This window comes from Carassius carassius, chromosome 3 (genome assembly GCF_963082965.1).
Source record: "Carassius carassius chromosome 3, fCarCar2.1, whole genome shotgun sequence".
Taxonomy (NCBI): domain Eukaryota; kingdom Metazoa; phylum Chordata; class Actinopteri; order Cypriniformes; family Cyprinidae; genus Carassius; species Carassius carassius.
In genome coordinates, this window is record NC_081757.1 from 41,103,891 (window position 1) to 41,125,635 (window position 21,745).

The 21,745-nt window shown below is 37.9% G+C and overlaps 1 protein-coding gene across 1 annotated transcript in view; it reads left to right on the forward strand.

The window, feature by feature from the left end:
• Window positions 1-934: 934 nt before the first annotated feature.
• Window positions 935-21,745, forward strand: part of LOC132127098 (protein transport protein Sec24D-like) — a 41,758-nt gene continuing 20,947 nt past the window's right edge. Inside the window, exons 1-11 of the mRNA XM_059538731.1 lie at window positions 935-1,069; window positions 3,122-3,321; window positions 3,572-3,674; window positions 3,767-3,909; window positions 3,998-4,249; window positions 6,052-6,206; window positions 6,289-6,400; window positions 6,496-6,623; window positions 15,812-15,950; window positions 16,074-16,189; window positions 19,243-19,367. Of these exons, the coding sequence (XP_059394714.1) occupies window positions 3,171-3,321; window positions 3,572-3,674; window positions 3,767-3,909; window positions 3,998-4,249; window positions 6,052-6,206; window positions 6,289-6,400; window positions 6,496-6,623; window positions 15,812-15,950; window positions 16,074-16,189; window positions 19,243-19,367 (1,424 nt within the window). The 5' untranslated portion in view covers window positions 935-1,069; window positions 3,122-3,170. The remainder of the gene's footprint in view (window positions 1,070-3,121; window positions 3,322-3,571; window positions 3,675-3,766; window positions 3,910-3,997; window positions 4,250-6,051; window positions 6,207-6,288; window positions 6,401-6,495; window positions 6,624-15,811; window positions 15,951-16,073; window positions 16,190-19,242; window positions 19,368-21,745) is intronic.

Here is a 21,745-nt window from a genome sequence, read left to right on the forward strand (position 1 = left end):
TTTTTATGGAAGTAAAAGAAATATTAAATATAACAAAAAAAGAGTATATTTTACATTAAAAATATGGTACTTTTAGTGAAAGAGAACCCCCCCCCCCCAAAAAATCCAACAACAACAACAACAAAAAAGCATAAATTGATAGTTTTTATTTTGTTGAAAGTGATTATGATTTTTTTTTTTTTTAACTGTCTAAAACTGAGATTTGTTTATTCATTTGTTTGTTTGTGGAACTCTGTCCTCGGATATAAAAAATAAAAATAAAAAGGCAAGCTGTTCTTGGAACAAGTTGGGACATATATGTTGGTCAAACTAACAAATCATGTTAGCTTTCCACTTTTTTTTTATATTGCTGAAAAGTCTATAGTATATAGTATAATGCATTTTAAATACAATTACTTTTAGAACAAATGTTTACTAACTATTTCATATTTACATTATAGTTTTTACACTAAGTCTGTTAACAGCTTGTTTTCATTGTGACTATGGACAGCATTTCCCTCTACACTTTTAGTGAAGTCAGTTATTGAAGTCTCACAGAACTAGAGCCAAAGGAGTGTCACTGTAAGACAAGATGTTGATTAGCAAATTAGATCAGATTAAATCAATCAGAGGGGCAAAACCAGAATATTTAACATGCCACTGTTCATATATCTAGGAGGCAATAAAGATCAGCACTAATATAACCTTCTTATTATATCTTACAGTATGTACCTTATCTTATGTAGTTGCAAATAATATAACAAGGGGATAAAAGTCCACTTATGGGTATTACTTGAGAATCATTTTTAAATAAAATGTACATAAATTACACTTAAAATAATTGTTTTAATAACCATTAGTCATGTTTCAAACAAATACACATACATTGATGTGTTTCTTTACATGCTTAATGTACTTAATGCACATCTGTCTCCTTGCTGACGCAGTGACTCCCCTCGGCGTGCGCATGCGCAGAGGCGGCAGCTGCGTGACGCTCCGTGACAGCGGCGCTGTGCTGGAGTTTGACGTGGCACTCTCGGCACGCGATTCAACATCAGCAGAGGATAGGACGCAGCTCATCCTCCTCCAAGTGAGTCTCTATTATGTTGTTATGTACTAGCAAACTAACAAACTAAAGACGGTTTTTGAAAGACAACCTTATTTTGACCGTAGTCTCTGAGCGTCACTATTCATATAACGTTACTGTGTATATATATTTGTACGTTTGGCTTGTACAGTATGCCAGTTTCGGTCTCCAGCAGAGAATACTTCGCAACTTTGTATCGCCGGCAGCTGGTCCACACTCATTATTATCTGCACATCGATCCTCTCCGTTACCTGTGCTAAAGTCTGCAATATGGACTTTATTCAGTAAAGTGAAACGTTGCAGGTCTCTCATAACGGTCTGTGACGTGGCAGTTCAGAGCAGTGACGAGACGACTGATACTGTACATTAACGCATAGCATCTCTGCTCTGAATATCGTGTGTGTTAGATGATGTAAATGAAATATTATCTTACCCTGACAATTACTAAAGGCCTCTTGTAGAAATACTGACTTGATGTCTTAAGACAGACCAATCATTTTAGAGAAAGAGCAGCAAGTGTTCGATTTAGAGGATTTTTATTTAATAAACCAGAGGACAATGCTTTGGAATTTTTTATTTATTAATTATTATTATTATTATTATTATTATTATTATTATTATTTTTTTTTTTTTGCTTTGAGTTGTTTTCAAGCACTGCTGTGTGAAATATGCAGTATAGGGATAGTTAGTTTATTTGCATAAGAATTTTATTGAAAATAGGCAGGCTTTAGGCCTGTAATTAATTGTAAAAATGTTAGATATTTTAAAGTAATCAGTAAAAATGATCCAAAAATCTATTCTAAAAATCTATTAATTGATTAGCTGCAATGGTAAAGCAATATTCTATTTTAGAAAAGCGTAATTGTCGTTTTACTGGTTTATTTTTAATAAACACAAAATATGAATCACTGTTTAGTTTATTATGGGAAATTCCCTTCATGAACATCATTCTTGTTTTTGTTATCAGTTTTGTACAGCGGAGTGTTTATGATGCATTTTATGTAGGCCTAATGATTTCATTTTATATATTTACAACACTGTTTTGTTGCATTTTTTTTTATTAACTTTAAATCATAATCTGACCTTTGTAATTGGAATATTAAAACCAGTACATTTTTTTAAGAGTTTAATAGCTTAAATAGGTTGATAAATAACCATTACATGATGTAACATCATATACAGTAAGAACTTTAAGTTAAACAGATGCCTTAAAGATGTCCATTTCAGTGCATTGCCATAACCTCATTATTTATGATGAAGTTATACAATAAATTAATTTAAAGGCTGAATACAATAGTCAAGGCATTATATTTACATTTTGTTTGTACCGGTATGTATTCTTGGCCGATTGTGTTATCATAAACGCCTCTTATCTCAGTCCAGTAACAAGTTCCTGATCACACATGCTTCGGGTTGAGGTAAGCATATCAGGGAAAGTCTAAACTGTAGAAAACATTTCATTATCTCATCATTTTACAACAAACTGCTTCTGGGGTTCATTTGTGTACTCTACAACCTTTTAAAACGTGCACTTTGTATTCCTGGTTTAATAATCTTAATAATCGGAGGTAACACTTATTTTCATGTGTACTAAATACTAAATTGCAACTTAAATTGTAATCACAAAGTTGGTATTACAAGTATGTATTTAAACACATGGAATATACGTTTCTTTAGAAAAAAAAGTTTAAGTATATTTTATTTTACCATAAATGCTTGTTAATAAATTCAGCAGTACTTTAACCATATTTCAAAGACATTAGAAGTAATTATAAATTTACACAAAAAGATAAATTTACACAAAAAGAAATGATTTAATATCAATTTAAATCATAATACATTTAATTTAATTGCAATTAACATGCAATTAAGTGCCCGGAAACATTACATTCAGTATATTCTTTCCACAATTTAGTACTCTTTTTCAAAGTAGGCTAAAGTGTACTTTTTTTGTACACAATGGTTAGCATTGGGCCGAATGCGAGATATAGATTAGAAGTTTCAAATTGCACACATATAAAATAGTTCTAATTCACCCGTCTTCTTCTATTCCAGGTCACCATTTTTTTTCCCAGACTGGAATGATAAGAGGTATAACGGTAGGATGAGTCAGCAAGGTTATGTTGCTGCCCCTCCATACTCCCAGGCCCAGGCTGGAATGGGGGGATACCCTGCAGGTTTTGGGAACCCTCCACCTCAGTCGCATTATGACACCTATGGATCTCCACCACAGGGCTACTCCGCCCCTCCGACAGGTAAAGTGAATCTTTTGTTGAGTTCTGTTCTAAAACTGCCAAGTTATATCTCATCCCTATGATATAGGAGTCCCAGCACCGCATGAGCTTAAATAAATAAACAGGGTCAACCCTTTCTGAAACTGCTTTTCATTATAGTGTCCGCTGTCCCTTTATCCACTGTAGTTTACATGCTGGAATTAATTTGATCACAGTTTAATCTTCTCGCATGCTGCTTAAGAACATGTAAAGGCGAATGCTGTTTTTCCAGGTGTGCTCAAGCCTCTTGTCTTCTCTCCTTCTGGGATGCCTCCACCACCGGTATCCAGCCAGTATGGTGCTAACATTCAGCAGAATGGGACCCATCCCCACAGGTGAATACTGTGTTCAATGTGATGAAACATTTCTAAAAAATTGCATTTTTTTGTATTTTTTATAATATGTGTTTTTTTTGTGCTCTCGGCAGTTTCCCTCCTCCTGTTGCTTCAGCTCCTTCCATGTCTCCTTATGGACAGCCTCCTCAAAGTGCTTTTCATAGTATGGCACAAGCCCCGCCTCCAACTCAACAGCTGACCAATCAAATGAGTGCCATGAACATTGGAGGATATGGTACGTTAGATGGCATTTTATGTTGATTTTGAAGTAAATTGACTAACTTTTCGAAGCCCGTTTTATAACCATGCACCGTTATCTTTAGGCCAAAGGCCCATGCAGGTACCACAGTCTCCTTCCAGCTCAGCAGCACCACTACAGTTTCAAACTTCGCCACCAGCAGCAATGGGACATCCACCCCTTTCTCCACCAGGACAGCAGCCGCTCTCTCTAGGATCTCCTCCACCAATGGCCATGATGGGGTCTGTGACAGCTCCGCCAATGGGAATGTCTGGCCCACCTGGACCAGGTGTGCACCAACCACCACTGGGACCCCAAGGATATCCACAGCAACCAGGTAAAAACTAGGAAATTTTGCACCAGTGATTAAAAAATAGTTCAGGAGCTTATACTTGTGACCTTGGACCACAAAACCAGTCATAAGGGTCATTTAAACTGATATTTATACATTGTCTAAAAGCTGTATAAATAAGCTTTCCATTGATGTATTGTCTGTTATGATTGGACAATATTTTTGCCTGTGATACAGCTATTTGAAAATCTGGAATCTGAGGGTGTAAAAAAAAAAAAATAAAATAGAAAATTGCCTTTAAATTTGTCCAAATGAAGTTCTTAGCAATGTATGTTACTAATCAAGAAGCTTTGATATATTTACAGTAGGGAATTTACAAAATATCTTAATGGAACATGATCTTTACTTAATATCCTGATGATATTTGGCATAAGTAATTGATAATTCTGACCCATACAATGTTTTGTTGGCTATTGCTTCAAATATACCTGCTCTCCAGGGTCACATTTCAAGGTGAAGTGTGTCATTTTTGACAACCTTTTAAACTTACAAAAGTTTTGAATATTTAATGGGGTCATGAACTGCCTCTTTTTTTTATTTTACGGTTTTCTAAGGGTCCACTTATAATGTCATAATTTAGAAGTAATAGGCTATTTTCCATCCTGTTTTTGACCCCTCATCAGAGTGCTTTGTTTGAACAGGCATGTCAGATTGTAGACTCTGAAGTAACACCCACTGCTATGATTGTCTATGTTTGACTGTATACGCCCTTTCACAAATGGACGCTGCTGTGATTTAGGTTAAAAATACATCAATTCTCAGTAAATATCAAACGATCTGTTTAACAGAAAAAGCAATAGTGTCCATGTAATAAAAACAGTTACTCACACTTGTGTTGCGACATTACTGTTGGAACCAATATATTCGGCACAACATCGTCTTTTATTTTTAATCTTTTTGGAAATCCTACGTCGAATTGTGCCTTGTTTGTGAATAAAGAACTGAGTTCTTACTGACGAGGAAATAAAGTTAATCTATTTTTTCTTAACGTTGGGTTCAGAAGAAAGGCAATGCAATTTTTTTTTTCTTCACAGCTTGGCCCTGCACAGCATCCTGTTGTCTTCAGAGCCATCTTTATTGTTTAGTTTCTGCATATATCTGCAAATTTCGCCTCTCTCCTAAATACTACATGCGTGAATCTGTGGGCGGGGCTAAATAGGCAGTGATGTTGTTGAACTTCTGCAGAGGCGGTGCTTATCCACACTAAAATATTATTGAGCAGAACATTCCTCAAGCTGCCGTTTTGCCAGACTGCCTTCAATATAAGCTGTTTTTAGACTAACTAGAAAGGTTTGAGTTCTGAAACTTACAAGATGTTTTTATAGTACAATGACCTCTAGGGTGCTTTCACACTTGGTTCGCTTGCCTGGTCTGAACCCGATTGCTCCCCCTCCTTCTGCCCCCACTGGACTGCGTTCATATTATTTTATTTGGTTCAACAAGCGAGCAGCTGTTTACCCTGTTGTTTAGGTGCAGGAGAAGACGGTGAATGCATAACATTGCTTTCTGCACTTTTATATATTATGTTTTTGAATCATTCATTTTGTTTATAAAGCTTCGGTACATAACGACACTTACGTATGTCTTATGAATGTACTGCAAATGAGGGTTTGGTTGAGTGAGTCTGGTTGTGGACTATCTGACTAAATGTGAGTTGTGTTAACAGAATCCATCTTTATGTTTTCACTTGCATTTGTGGTGCAGAAATTACACCGCTCACCTCTACTCTGTATTTTCAGAGGCAAATGTTGACTAGCTTAAGTAACTCTTTTTGTTCTGATCTGAAGGGAGCCCAATGTCCGGCCCTTATGGTGCGCAAATGTCAGGACCACAGATGGCAGGGCCACAATCAGGCGGTTTCCCAGGAGGCTTTCCTGGAGGTCCAGCACAAATGGCAGGCCCTCCTCAAAAGAAGTTGGACCCGGATTCCATTCCAAGCACGGTAATAACAGGCAATGCATGCTACTTTGTAGTGTACAAGTATTTAAATTTGTGTACAAGGTACACTGACTTGTCTGTTGCAGACGCAAGTGATTGAGGATGACCAGGTTAAGAGAGGAGGCCAGGTGTACGTCACAAACATCAGAGGTCAGGTGCCTCCACTGGTCACCACAGATTTCACAGTGCAAGATCAAGGTGAGCATGGGAACTGTCTTTGCACTTCACTCCTAATATTAGCCTAAAGGTGCTTTTGTTTAATATAGTAAACATTTGTTTTTTGCCATTTAAAGGGAATGCCAGCCCAAGGTTCATGCGGTGCACAACATATTCTTTCCCCAGTACTGCTGACCTTGCAAAGCAGTGCAAAGTGCCTCTGGCAGCCATCATCAAGCCCTTCGCCAACGTACCCAAAAATGAGGTAAACAGCATTTCTCAGTTCTTCAGTTTTGAGTTTATATACTAGATTTAGTTTTACATTTATTCATTTAGCAGACATGAACTGCTATGTTAATCTTTTTCTAAGGAATATTTAGTATGTTTTACATGCGATTAAAATGTACAAAACATGTCATGGGGAAGTATATAATATTTATAATGTATATCTAAGTATATAATGTTTAGCTCTGTAAAATACTGTAACAACACTGGGTTTTACATATTAATTAACTCAAATGATATAGGGAATTTGGGTAATCAGGAATATGATTAATATATATATCATATTACAGTTGCATTAAAATTATTGAAGATGAAAAATAGGTCAATTGTATATATTAATAACTCATCACAAGGCACTGTAATTTACTCATTAATATTTCAATATTCTATTCTTCATATCAATTATTGTGATATCTTTTACTAGAAATTAATGTAAATCAAACGTGGTTCGTCCAGCAAACGGCCGTAAGATTCGTTTTATTAATTCTCAGTAACGCTATCACTTCCTATAATTCCAGGACGAATAGTTTCTGGCCATGAAACCATTCTCCCGTCCTTATAAAATTTATATCACTTAAAAGTAACATATGAGCTTTGTAGCTAAGATCAGCATTTCATTGACTTCGTAACATGAGCAACTTAGACAGACAATCTGGAGTATATGGAATTTAATAATTGAACTAATAATACATCAACTACGATTTATACAGAGTAAATACGCGTACGACAAATATATACAGTAAACTTTGTACAAGACATAACGCAATCCAAATGAGGGAGAGGGAGAGAAAGAGAATGAGAGAAAAGGCATGATAAATGAGAGAAAAGTTATGTAAACCAACAGACATTAACCCTTGAGAGACAACATAGAACTCAGATTATAGACAACTTAAGCAGCATTTAATTTTTCATAGAGAATGATACTTGCAAGTGTCTCTGTGTGTGTGTTGGAGCCGCGTATGCGCTTAGCGTGCGTCAATCTGGGCTTTGTCCTCTCTGTGTCCGGGCTGCTGCGGAATCGCGCGATATTTGAAAGTTCAAAGAAAGCAATGTTTCAGAGTTCGTCTTCCTCGTGTGGAGAGGCGAATAGGTGAATAAACTAAGTAAAGAAAATAAACAAACAATGAAAACGAAAGCTTCCGAAGGAGTCATGAGAATGGCTGTCCTCTCAGCCCATGTGCTGAGGGGGAGGGCGGTAGGAGCGCGGCCTAAGGCTGCGCGGATGGACGAGCAGCACGAGGATCAGAAGAGAGCGGACCAGCGAAGAAGAGAAGAAGCGAACTAAGAAGAGGGAGGAACTTCCTGGGTCAGTCCTTATAGCTTGAAATGGTTCACGCCTCTGTTCGCGTGAACAACCAATGAACGTCCGCGATCTGAAGCGGGAAAAAGTTCCTTTGACTCTGTGGAAACACCCACCCTAATAAATTAGGGTTTATCAGATTTCAACAGTGATATCCTAGCACGTTCATAATTCCAGATTAATACATTTTTCATTAATTTGCTTTAGATAAATGAGTTCGTCAAAGCATGACGATTACACAGACATCAAGAGTGGCATATATAAATTATCAAAACATGAAGTTACATTTTTAAATGCAGAATTATACACATTTAAAATTTGATTAACACATGATACAATTGCAGACACTCCAATTTGATATGGGGAGACATCTAAGCACAAAAAGCGATATATTTTATAAACTTAAAAGGGTGCTTTTCCCTTTCCTTATAGAAATTCCAGCGAGAGCTGGCTTCCCTGTTTCTACCAGATGCAGTCGTAAAGTTTACGACTCTGAAGGAGTTGGGTTACAGCTCATAATTCTATTTGAGAAAGTTAAAATGAGGAGAAACCTTTCCTATTTACAAGTCATACTTATAATCCTAACATCACAGGATTAACAATTTTTATGCAATACACAAACCTATTCAAAATACACATTATTAAGGATTTACATGATGAGTGTAAGATAAAACATTTGTGGGTGTGTGTGTGTGTGAGTTGAAAGGAGAGTTAATTTCTCCTTTGAGGCTGCTCACGTGACTTTGGAATGTCTCATCCTGTGTCGTAAATAATTTAAATCCAGCCAGGCTGGCGCCAGGCCATTTAGTTTAAAGCGGTTTCATTTATATGCTTGGATTCAAAATCTACAAACTTTGGGGTTTACATTGTTTTAGATTCAACAAACCGTGATTCATTAGTTCAGAACCCATGAATCGATGACCTGCATATCCGTTACAATACATATACATATGGTCCCTATCTGTCGGTCACTACGAGTTATGTCGAACGACATATGGGGTCTCACTTGGGAGGCCAATCATCAAGGTGTTCTAGTTGGCGGTACTGCGCAAACATCGGTGTCCCTTTCAGCCATTCCCCTGGGCGCTTCAAATAAAAGAGCAGATTTCCTAAAAGAGCAAATCACGGACGATTCGCGTCTTTTTACAGACGCAGTTTGTCCGTGTCCTTCTGGATGCGGTCGTTTCCTGTTCTCTGACAATGGCCACGTGCGTTGTCTTCCATGTCTGGGAAATCAGCACGCTGAAGATGCGTTCGTGGATGGTTCATGCACGCACTGCGTTTTTGACCAGGGCAACGCTGCGATCTCCTTTCTTAAAGGGAAAGGAGCAGACCCCTCTGTCACTACCCGTTCCGGTTTCTCTGCCACGAGCAGAGGACCGTCAGCTAGTGCTCTGGGAGATTTGAAGGTAACAGTGAGAGCTTCTCCGCCGGGCCACGCCCCACAGACCTCCTACCCCTTCCGCATTGTTTGTTCTGTGCGGCTGCTGGATGATTTTGCTGGGCTGTCTTATGGCAGCCCCAACGGGTCATTCAGTTTGCCGCCGGGGATCAGATGTCGACTGCAGCATGTCTGGAGTTGCTGGCAGTGCATCTAGCTTACGGCGGTTTCGGCCGCTGTTGCTAGACAGGCACGTGTTGGTCTGCACGGACAACACTGCAGCTGTTTCGTACATCAACCGACAGGGTGGTCTACGATCACGTTGCATGTCGAATAGTGACTCCATCCCCAGGTGGTCCAGCTGATCAGGAGTCGGTTCGGGGAAGCCCAGGTAGACCTGTTTGCTTCCCACGAGTCCTCCCACTGCCAGCTGTTCCCTGTCCCAGGCCCCACTGGGTACGGATGCACTGGCACACAGCTGGCCTCTGGTGCTACACAAGTATGCGTTTCCCCCAGTGAGCCTGCGCGCACAGATGCTGTGCAAGGTCAGGGAGGACGAGGAATAGGTCCTGTTGGTTGCGCCTTACTGGCCCACCCGGACCTGGTTTTCGGAACTCATGCTCCTCGTGACAGCCCCTCCCTGGCACATCCCCTACTCTCACATTGTCCTGAGACCCCGGCCTGGATACATGCCCAAGGTTCCCACCACTCCCTTCCGAGACCAGGTGGTGAACCTGCAAGCGCTGCCCCTTGAGGAGGCAGATCCAGCCTTGGCATTGCTGTGTCCCGTAAGAGCGATTCGCATATACGTGGACAGCACCCAGAGCTTCAGAAACTCTGAGCAGCTCCTGGTCTGCTTTGGAGGTCAGCAGAAGGGGAAGGTTGTCTCCAAGCAGAGGTTGGCCCACTGGATAGTGGATGCCATCGCCTTGGCGTACCGTTCCCAAGGCGAGCCATGCCCCCTGGGGGTGAGGGCCCACTCCACACGGAGTGTGGCTCGTCCTATGCGCTGGCGCAGGGTGCCTCTCTGGCAGACATTTGTCGAGCTGCTGGCTGGGCGACACCTAACACCTTTACGAGGTTCTACAACCTCCATGTAGAGCCGGTTTCTTCCCGTTTGTTGGTTAACAGGTAATTGGCGGGAAGGGCTGGCTGGGTGTCACGCTTGCTGTGCCATTCCCCCTAACACGGGGATGCGAGCACCTTTCTTCTCCCAGTAGAGTTCCCCAGTTGGCGTACCCTGGTCGAGCATCCTCCAGCACCCTCGGTGGTCATACTTGGCGGAGCAGTCTGTCGCCAGGCCCAGTACTGGTGTTAGCATGCCCGGAGCTCCGGTCAGCCCCTGTACTGGGCTAGGTGTCCATATGGCGTGATTCCCTACGGTTAATCCCATATGTGTTTTCTTCCAAGGTAAGGTTTCCCTCTTGGCAAACCCGTGTCTTCCCCTGACAGACCCGTTCTGTCAGTCTCTTCTAGCAGCTGTTCCATCTATACTCTAAGGTAGGACCTGCCTAAGAGACCCTTTCCATATGTAGTACTGCCCCCTCGGTCAGTCCATATCAGTATCCCCACATGTCACCTCCCTACGGGTAGGATGTGGTCTCCGTAGCGGCCTGTTCCTAGGCTCGCTTCCCCATTGTCTTGCCAAGCTGAAAGAACAAATAGGGAAGATTTGAAGCAATCTTTCACCGAAGGTTGAAATCCCTTCCACTAACTTTGTGTGGGCAGAACAGCAGCGTGGCCTTCTCTAGCAGCGATGTACTCACCCTTTGGCTCCTTGGTACCAAGGTCAGTGAATTTGCGCTGGGGCTTTAGGAAGGTTATGACTTTAAATGTAGCTTTTGGGGCATGCCACGGCTTGCCGACAATTGCAGCGCCACAGGGTTGTGACGGTGTTCGGGTTGTGGCGTTTTCCATAGAACCCCATATGTCGTTCAACATGACTCATAGTGACCGACAGATAGGGAACGTCTAGGTTACATACATAACCCTCGTTCCCTGATGGAGGGAACGGAGATGTTATGTCCCCATGCCACAACCTTGAACTGTTCGCTGTTGCCGGGACACGTTATCGGCTCCTCAGTGTAAAACCTAATGAGTGGATGAACCTGTCGCCCTTTATACCCGTTGGAACGGGGAGTGGCTCAGGTATGTTAAATCCACTAGCCAATTTTCATTGGTGTTTTCTAGGGCTGGGACAACGCGTCGAGGTCATCGATGACGTCGACGCAAAAAATACGTTGAAGCAAAATATGCGCATCGATTCGTCGACCTGTTTTTATTTCTCTAAAAAACGTTTGCAAAACGTTTATCTTATGTGCGCTGAATATACGCAATGGCCGGATCAACATTCTGTCCAACGTTATATAACCAATCCAGGGGTTTTTCTGCATTGATCTTTTTTTTGGCGGCTGTCAAAGCCTTATTTGATCGGTGAGTGATTTAGAATAGAATGTCTGTGCTGCGCCTGACAGGGCGCGTACGAGAGAGAGCCCCGGCTGCGCTCGCGGAGTCTTCAAACAACACAAGCGCTTCTTGCTCTCTCTCTCCCTCGTGCATATTAATCAAAATCATTAAACACGATAGGAAAAGGGCGAAACACCCAAGTTTCACGCGCGCTCGCGCACTCACAGTCTTCAAACTACACGAGCGCTGTCTCTCTCTCTCTCTCTCTCTTTCTCTCTCTCTCTCTCTCTCTCTCCCTCCCTCCCTCGTGCATATTAACCAAAATCATTAGACACGATAGAAAAAGGGCGGAACGCCAAAGTTTCACTTGGAGCATTCGGAGATTTTTTTTTCTACATGACAAACTGCTGGCTCCCACTGTTCAATTTTTATTTTTTATTTTTTTGGAAAAGCACTCTCCGTATTAGCTTAAAGCCCTAAAGTTTACATTGGTTACTGTATTCTTTCAATTGCTCTAAACAAGTACTGAACTTTTTTTCAGTAAGCTAGGCCCTATGTGTTCAGTAAGCTTGTTTCAGTAAGCTATGTGTTTTCAAGGCTTCAAGGTTTTATTGAATGCTATCTCTATACAAGTGCAAAGTAATGCATTCTTAGTCAGTCTTTTATTTTGTAATTTTAAGAGCAATAAACATATATTGCAATGTTAAAGAATTCATGTTTTTTTTCATTCAGATATGTAAATCAACATGTATAAATTGTTAGTAGTCAATTAATGGGGAGATAATCGAAATCGAATCAGCCTGAAAAATGAATCGTTAGATTAATCGATGCATCGAAAAAATAATCGCTAGATTAATCGTTTAAAAAATAATCGTTTATCCCAGCCCTAGTGTTTTCTCTTAAACTCAGAGATGATTGGCCTCCCAAGTGAGACCCCATATGTCGCTCGACATAACGTCTCCGTTCCCTCCATCAGGGAATGAGGGTTACGTACGTAACCGAGACATTCCCTTGTTAAGAACAAGTACACTTAAGCATGCTTTTAGAAAGAGTAATTATTACAAAATAATCATATATTTTAAAATAATATACTTAAGTGCAAACTGAAAATAATGTTTTAGGCACTTAATTGCATTTGCAGTTAAATGAAAATGTATTATACAGTAGTTTAAATGTATATTAAATGCAATAAGTTGAATTTGCTGAGTGCTTTTTTTTGACCCACTTAAGTATGTAATGTAAGAAATGTAATTTCAAATAAAATACTATGGTTGAAATGATAATCAAGTCATTTACAAATGTTTTAGAATGTTAAACATTAAAATAAGTGTACTTCTTTAAAGCATGACAAAAGATACCGATAAAATAACGATAAAGAACCTAACGATACGAAAAGATAACGATAAAACCTAACGATTTTATAACGTGCTTTAACGTAAAACTTTAAAAATCACATTTATTACAAAGTTCACTTAATTTTTTTTTTTTTTTTACAAAAATTAAGTGTTTTAAGATACATGGTCATGAATTTGTACTCTCTTTAAGTCTACTTAAGTGGCCTTTCATCTTATTATACTTGCATTATCTGAAAGTAAAGTTTTTAAAAACATGCTTTTAAGATTTGAAGTACACTACATGGGCACATTCAATACAATCAAGTGCTTCTTTTTCATAAGGGATATAAACAGCATAAAAAAAAATCAAAAATCATTTTTAACCATATGATTTTCCTTTTGTGATACGTTTATTGGAACGTTTTGGAACACTTTATTAAAAATAATCCTGTGTCCTTGTTACAAATGCTTCTTACTAGTATAATAATAACAGATGCATAATTACATGCAAGTAACCCCAAGACAAACCCTAACAATAAAGTAAGTAGCCTACATGTACAATAGTTAATTAATATTACAGAAATATGGAGTTACACTGTAAGAAGGACACCTTAAAATAAAGTGTAACCACTTTAGTTTTTTTTAGGTCCTCTGTTCTATACACACACACACACACACACACACACACACACACACACATACAAATATATAAACATTTGAATGAAGACTGGGACTGTCAGTCTCCAAAAAATAACAGGAAAAACACAATAAAAGTACCATTACATTTTGTCCATGTGACTTGTGTACTGTATTCCCAATCTTTTGAAGTCATACCATAATTACATTTTTTTTTTTACGAAACACACATCTCTTTTGTGTAATTTGAAGAGATTTGAGAGCTGTAGCAGATGTGCTTTTTGTTCTTTTTGGAGCTTGACCGCTCTTGTCATCATACGTAAAAGAGCAGCGTCAGCATTCTGCTAAACTTCTCTTTTTGTGTTACATAGAAAAATGAAAATCAGATGTGTTTGGAACAATATAACAATATAATATGAATGAATCAACCTTTCTCTGTTGTTGTCCATGGTGTTATCTTTGGAAATGACTGCCTTTGGAATATAGTCATACTCTAATTCGTGGGTGTCCCCTCAGTTTATTTTGTCAGTAGTTTAATAGTGGTTTTGGTGCCTTAAAGACTTGTTTAACTCTGGAGTCTCTCACTGCTTTACCCTTCATCATTATGCTTCAGAGCCTTTTTAGGAAATGTTAGTATTCTCATGAGAGGCTAATTAGTCTCCAAAGAGCACGTCAGAGGAATAGTTTATTGTCCTCTCAAATAAAGGAGGACATTAATCCACATTTTAAGGCACAATACACTGCAAACAGTTTTGATTTCGAACTATGTGTCATTGCAGCATCTATAAGCCAAAGTTAATAAGATCATTTATTATCCATTGCCTCCTTTTACCTTAATAAAAGCTCATCGGGTAACACTTGAGATTAGTTGATATTGCTAGCATATTGCTAGTATATTGGGTATTTATTAATACTTATAAAGCACATATTAAGGCCTTATTCTAGATCCCTTAAGCCTACCTCATAAATAAACATGCCTATTTCAACAGCTACCTTACTTACTATCAAAAAGCAGCGAATTAGGATTTTATTGAGGGAAACTCTTAGTTAATAATAAATGTGTTTTCTCTAATCTGAAGTGTTACCTATTATCGTCTCCGATAGCCCAGATTTTTTTGTAGTGGCAACTTATTAAAATGAATTCCACCAAAGAGCAAAAACTACTGTAAGTCCTGGAAATTTGTTTTCTATTTATCCAAAAAAGGATTACTTGCCAAAATATGTGTTATATGTGGATGGAAGCTAGTGCAAAATCTTCCTTTTTTTCTTTTTAGTTTAGAAGCTGACTGAGAACTTTTAATGTAATTGAAACTTAATGATCTCAGGGCAACCATTTTTATTTTACTTTAATATCTATGTACTTCTATTGTATCTTTGTTAAGACATTGAGGTGCACAGTAACCAACCACAGCACTACAGATCAGTATGATGTATTTGTTTGCCTTAATGTTTAATCTCCTGTTGTATACACTAAATGTGGAGTCTGTAGGTTTGCATTTACATATTAATATTAAATGTTTTTTTTAAAGGCTCAGCAAGGCTGCATTTATTTGATCCAAAATGCGGTATAAATATTACAAATATTGTGAAATATTATTACAATTTAAAATATCTTTATTCTATTCTGATATATTTAAAATGTTATTTATTACATTGATGCAAAGCTGAATTTTTAGCATCATTACTCCAGTCTTCAGTGTCACATGATCCTTCAGAAATCATACCAATATGCTGATTTTCTTCTCAACATTTCAGGTTATCAGTGTTTAAAACAGTTTTGCTGCTTACTATTTTTGTGGTAAACATAAGAAAATTTTTTTGGCTGGGAAAATTTTTTCCAGAATGTTTTGATGAATAAGAAGTTCAAAGCAGCATTTAAATGACATTTAAAGCTTTAAAACTGATATTATGTTAAAGAATCATAACATCTCTACTATCGATTTTGATCAATTTAATGCATCCTTACTGAATAAAAATATAAATTCATCTTTTGAAGGGTAGTGTTTGTGCAACTGTATGTTAGCATGTAAAAACCTCATGGTACATGTTACAGTAAAGAAGTTAAGGCTGTATATATGTCTTATTTTTCCTTCTCACTCTGATCTCTATAGAGTCCTCTGTACATTGTAAATCACGGTGAGACTGGACCAATCCGCTGCAACCGCTGTAAGGCCTACATGTGTCCTTACATGCAGTTTATGGATGGAGGACGACGCTACCAGTGTGGCTTCTGCAGCTGCGTTAATGAAGGTTGGTACTGTACCATTGAGACTGCTGTGACCTTTATTCTTACGCTGTGTTTCTTGTCAACATATGGTGGGGACTATTTGTCTGGGAGTGTTTCTAAAAAATGGGGTTTCACTACCTTTCCAGTTCCAGTGCAGTATTTCCAGCATTTGGACCATATGGGGAGAAGAATGGATCTGTATGAAAGACCAGAACTGTCTTTGGGCTCATACGAGTTTATTGCCACACTGGATTACTGCAAGGTAACAAGAACTTGTATGAAAATAAGGATGAACACTTTTTATATAAGTGTACAATGGTCACAGTCAGATTTTATTCGATTATGAACGTTTATTAATAGGTTATATTTGATTTATCTAAATAAAGTCCTTCGCTAAGAAAATTTCCCTCTAGAAATGTAATGGTAAGAGACTATGTTTTGTACAAACTTGGTCAACTTGCCCCAGGAAACAGCTGAGAAAGGTTTTTTCTTGGCAGTCACATTGCATATTTTATTCAGGCATATATATAATAAAATCTTGATAACAAACATATGTGTTTAAAATGAGGAGCACAATTTATGCTCGGGAGTAGTGTTGTCACGATACCAAAATTATTGTTTCGATACCGATACCTAGTCAAGAATAGCGATTTCGATACTTTTTCGATACTTTTCCTGAAAAGGGAAAATACACTCTCAAATATCATTGATGTGCTTTATTTTAAAACCGGGACAACATTCTAATCATATAAACACACTAATGAACATATGAACAGCAGATATATTAAACATTTGAACAAAATATGAAATATCAAAATATAAAAAATAAAATAGAGCAATGACATTCAAGGTAAAGAAAGAATAAATTTAGCAGAATTATCTCAGTTATCATAAGAAACATATAGAGTAATAAATTTATCTTGATTCTGAACTTTGAATAAAAATATGAACAGCGATTATATTAAACAATGTTTCTGAACTCAGAAGATTAAATGTCAATTATAAAATAATATCAATTTAAGCAATGGCATTCAAGTAAAAATAAAAAAAGCAAATAAAATTTAGCAGCAATATCTCAGATATTGTAACTTACTCTGTCAGTTGTGCAACCTTTTCTTTCAGAGGAGGAAACTCACCCAGTGAGCTTTAGTGAGCGTCATCTTTTTCTACCAGTCGTGGACCGGCGGCCACAGTAACACTTGTGCTCGCACATGCAGCCTAGTGATGCGCGGGTCAGGTTTTTTTCCAACCCGCGGGTCCCGCTTTTATGAAATTATTTGGCCCGCCCCAGCCCGCAAATAAAGTAATATTTCTTTACCTACCCCGACCCGCGCATCGGGGACATCACGGAAGATACGTTGCTACTATACTCATATTTCTTGTTCACTGAAGTTCCTCCCTCCACATCAGCGCGCGATCACAGCGCTTTTAGCAGCGAATGCGCAGCTCGTGAACAGCTCTGTGAACTGCTTCATCCTGTCAAAGAGTTACTCAAGATGTGATGGAGCATATGATTTGTTGAATGTAGTGAACGAATCCGCCCTTCACTGAACGAGATCGAGAGATCTTCTCATTCGAGAACGAGTTGAATGAACTGATACATCTCGTTCGTGAATGAAATGAGTGAGTATACAGGGTCAGTGAGCCAAGCATGTAAATCTCGATCAGCAATCAGCAAGTACAAAGCGCAGTTATAGGTGCTGTGCAGATACGCTCGTTTTCATATTTAGCATACAGAACATAACTCCACAATTAAAATGTTAATTATGCAAGAAAACCTTGTGCTTTGTTCATCTGAACAACTTATTTAAACTATTTAATGCGATTATGCACACATTTTAGTAAAGCCAAATCAGTTTAGTAAAGCCACTAATGCAGCCATCTCGCTGTAGTGCTTTTTTGCTGCTTGCGTGAGGAGAAAAAACAGACGTCCATAGGGAGGCACTGGAAGCGTGCGTTGCACACACCAACATGAAATACGTCTCTTACAAATCTGGAACGCAGTCATTCTTTGAAGTATCGATACTAATAAATGTAGGAATCGTGACGTTTTTAATTTCCGAGAATCGCGATACTTTTGAAGTATCGGTGCACCGTGCAACACTACTCGGGAGTACAACAAAAATGACTTTTTATTTGATTATACAAAGGCATATTTAACTTGATTTCTAAAATGCACAGAATCTATATCGAAAAATATAGATTCTGTGCATTTTAGAAATCAGGTTAAATAATTAATTAATAAGTTAATTAAGTCAAACGGTTACATACCCTAGAGAATCTGCAAAATGGTAAAAATTCCCTGAAAAAGCAATTTCACAAAACAAAAATAATGACAGATTTAGCAAAGCGACCTGTTTCAAAAGCTTACACATGAATTTGCCATTACCTGGATGATCTATGCTTTTTTTGCATAAGTGGATATGTCATTTTGAGATCCAAATTTTCCCAGTTAAAGTAATTTAGATATTATAAAACGTCAAACTGATTCGCTGATGCTCAAGAAGGCAATGTATTATTGATGGAATAGTTCACCCAAAAATGAAGATGCACTCAACCCAAGATTTAGATGAGGTTTGATTCTTCATCAGATTTTGAGAAATGTAGCATTCCATCCCTCATCAATGGATGCTCTGCAGTGAATGGGTGCCGTCAGAATGAGAGTCCACAGCTGATAAAAACACCACAATAATCCACAAGTAATCCACACCACTCCAGTCCACCTGAGGGTGAATAAACAAATGCTCATTTTTGTGTGAACTATTCTTTTAAAAGCCAGAGGGTGAATACTTTTGATGCATTGTGATCTCACGGATCCGCTGTATTCTCAAATTAACTTAATTTCAGCTCAGTTATCAGACTTCAGAGATTTATGAGACATTTTTGGCCCCAGTCCGTGCCTGAGTTCCTCATCTCAGCCTGGCACCATAATCTTCTGTCTCGACTCAGATGTTCTCTCAGATGTTAATTCATATTTGAGGATCAACTCATGCAGTGCTTGATAACATCATCACAGCTGATCTATACTTCATTCTGTTCTGTGGGAGCCAAAACCGTGTCTTTACCGTGATCCTACTGCCCACAGTATTGTTTTTGAAAGACTGTAATATGTTCATCTTGGAATTTCTATATATAAAATGATAAAAAAAGCTTTCTCATGCATATGATATGCTTTTACATGATTGTAAACTTTATGGGTATTCTGTGCCACAAAAGATATGTGTACGAAGTCTGTAAAGAACAAGCAAAAACAGCCCACTTTGAAGTTCACAAACTACCATCATTCATTCTGTGATGTTCTTTTTTGTCTTTAAGAATAATAAGCCTCCAAATCCTCCTGCCTACATCTTCATGATCGATGTCTCCTACAACAACATAAAAAGTGGACTTGTGAAACTAATATGCCAGGAACTGAAGACACTGCTTGACCGACTTCCAAAGTAAGTTGAGAGATAATGTTTGCTGTAGAAAATGAGGGGGAGAAATATGATAAATTACCATTGTTCTTCAACTCTAATACTTGAACATTTGGTTTCTCTGTTGCTATTGGATTTTGAATGTAGTTGTATGTATGCATGTGTTTTTTTGTTTTTTTTTTCAATTTAACATCAAGATTTCAGGTTCGTCAGTCTGTGTATTGGGAAAGTTTAGATTTTTTATACATTTTATATGTATATTTATCACCTTTTTAATAATTATTTTTTTTCTTTTTTACCAGGGTTATTGTTAGCTAAAACTATAGCTGTTAAAAAAATGTTGTTCATTGAAATTAAACCGAAATAATATTAAATTAAAATATTAGATAAAAAAAAACAAATTCAATTATAATGGAAAGAAAAAAACTGAAGCACAGAAATTAAACTGGAAACTGGAAACAAATAAAAACTAAAATTGAAGCAAAATTTTTTTGCTTAACTTAAAAGTTTCTTGATAAACGAAATCTAATAAAAATGACAAAAATTCATTAAAAAAAGTAAGTATAAAAATAAAAGATAATTCAAAATATTAATCAAAATCAGATATTATTAAATATTAATAATATTAATATTAATAATAATATTAAATATTATTACATTATTATAGTAAACTCATATATTTATAATATTACATTATTATAAATAATAAATACTAAAATAATACTAAAGAACGCTGTTCACAATTTGTAATCAGTTTTTTTCCTGCTTATTTTTTTTTATTACAAATGATTTTGTACATAATATTATATAATTAGTTTTAATGATAATTTTGGATCTAATTTATATTTTATTAAGTTATATATAATACACACACACACACACACACACACACACACACACACACACAAATAAATCTTTTTTTTTTTAAACTTTAGTAAATTGTGAACATCTGACCTGTCCTTGTGCATCTGTCGACTCTGTTCTGGCCGGTGGACTGAAATTGAGCAGAGGGAATAGATCATTCTGTTAGTATTTTAATGTTTGGACAGCTAAGACTGTGAAGATCTGGGTTTGATGCAGATATATTTAGGATTGCTTTCATCCCCCGTCCCACACACTGACGCCCAGCTCCAGGTGTTTGGCTGGGAGTGAAGTTGAAGCCTTGGGCAGAAGCCACCCCTCCATATTCTGTCTGCACCTCTCAGGTTGAACACATGTTCATCTCAGCTACTATCAGCCTGGAATGTGAACGAATACAGCCGAAAAGAGCCCCTATCCTCTGCCAAATATGGTAACGGGAGAACAAGCAAGAAAAAAACTAAACAGAAAAAAACTAGGGGAAGAAACCATTCCAATATCTCATCATTAGAAAATGTCTGCCTGAAGGAAGTCAGGAGGTTCAGTGGCTCTAGTTTTACAACAGTATTTAAACGTCTGCTGGTTCACATGGCTTCAATTATACCGTTTCTTTGGGTGACGGCCAGCTGAGAGGTGAGCTTTTGATTCACCTCCGAGGAGCTTATATACTGTACTGTATCTCACCCTGCCAAACTCCTTACCTCTCCTCGGCTGGTTCCTAAGGGTACGTCCTTATTTGTTTGGGACCTGACCTCACTCTGAAAGCAGTCCGGTAGTGCACTCCAAATAAGACTGTGCCATTATATCTGATTTCTCTCTTCTCGTCCTGGCTTTGCTTGCTAGATTGTGCACAGTTAATGAAAACCACATTGAGTCGATGGGGTCTGTTAGGGCCTGATAGGATTTGTATTGGAGAGTTTGTCTCTAGCTTTAATGAGAGACTTGGCATATATGTACTGTGAGTGAACCATTACCATGTTTTACAATCTGACAAATGTAGCCACAGAAAGCTACAAAGCCCAGATACAGACGTCAATCTGGAATGCTTGTATTTACTGGCCACCGCAGCTCTCTGCTATCAGCTACTACACAGTGCTCAGGGAAGATGCTAGATGGTGAAATGTGCACATTTCTTTAAACTGATGAATTGAATTTGTGCCATTTTAAGATCTAGGAACTGGCTCTGTTGTCACAGTCAATGTTTCCCTCCTAAGGTAATATACAAGCAAGATCTCCTTCTGAACATTTTCAATCTGATGAATGATAAAATCATAATTGAAAGAGCTCGAGCATTTAAAACGTGCAATGACAAAACTACAGCAAACACTGATTATAAACAGAACATTATCATCAGTTGGTGTGGATCCTAATAAAGTTATAGTTTATCTTTCTTCTATCATATCTTTACTTATCATTATATCATTCCTGAACAGCCTTTAAGCTACACTTAAAGTGTGTGTGTGTGTGTGTGTGTGTATGTGTATATGTATATATATACACAAATGAATGAAAAACAAAAGCACATAACAAAATAAAAAAAAATT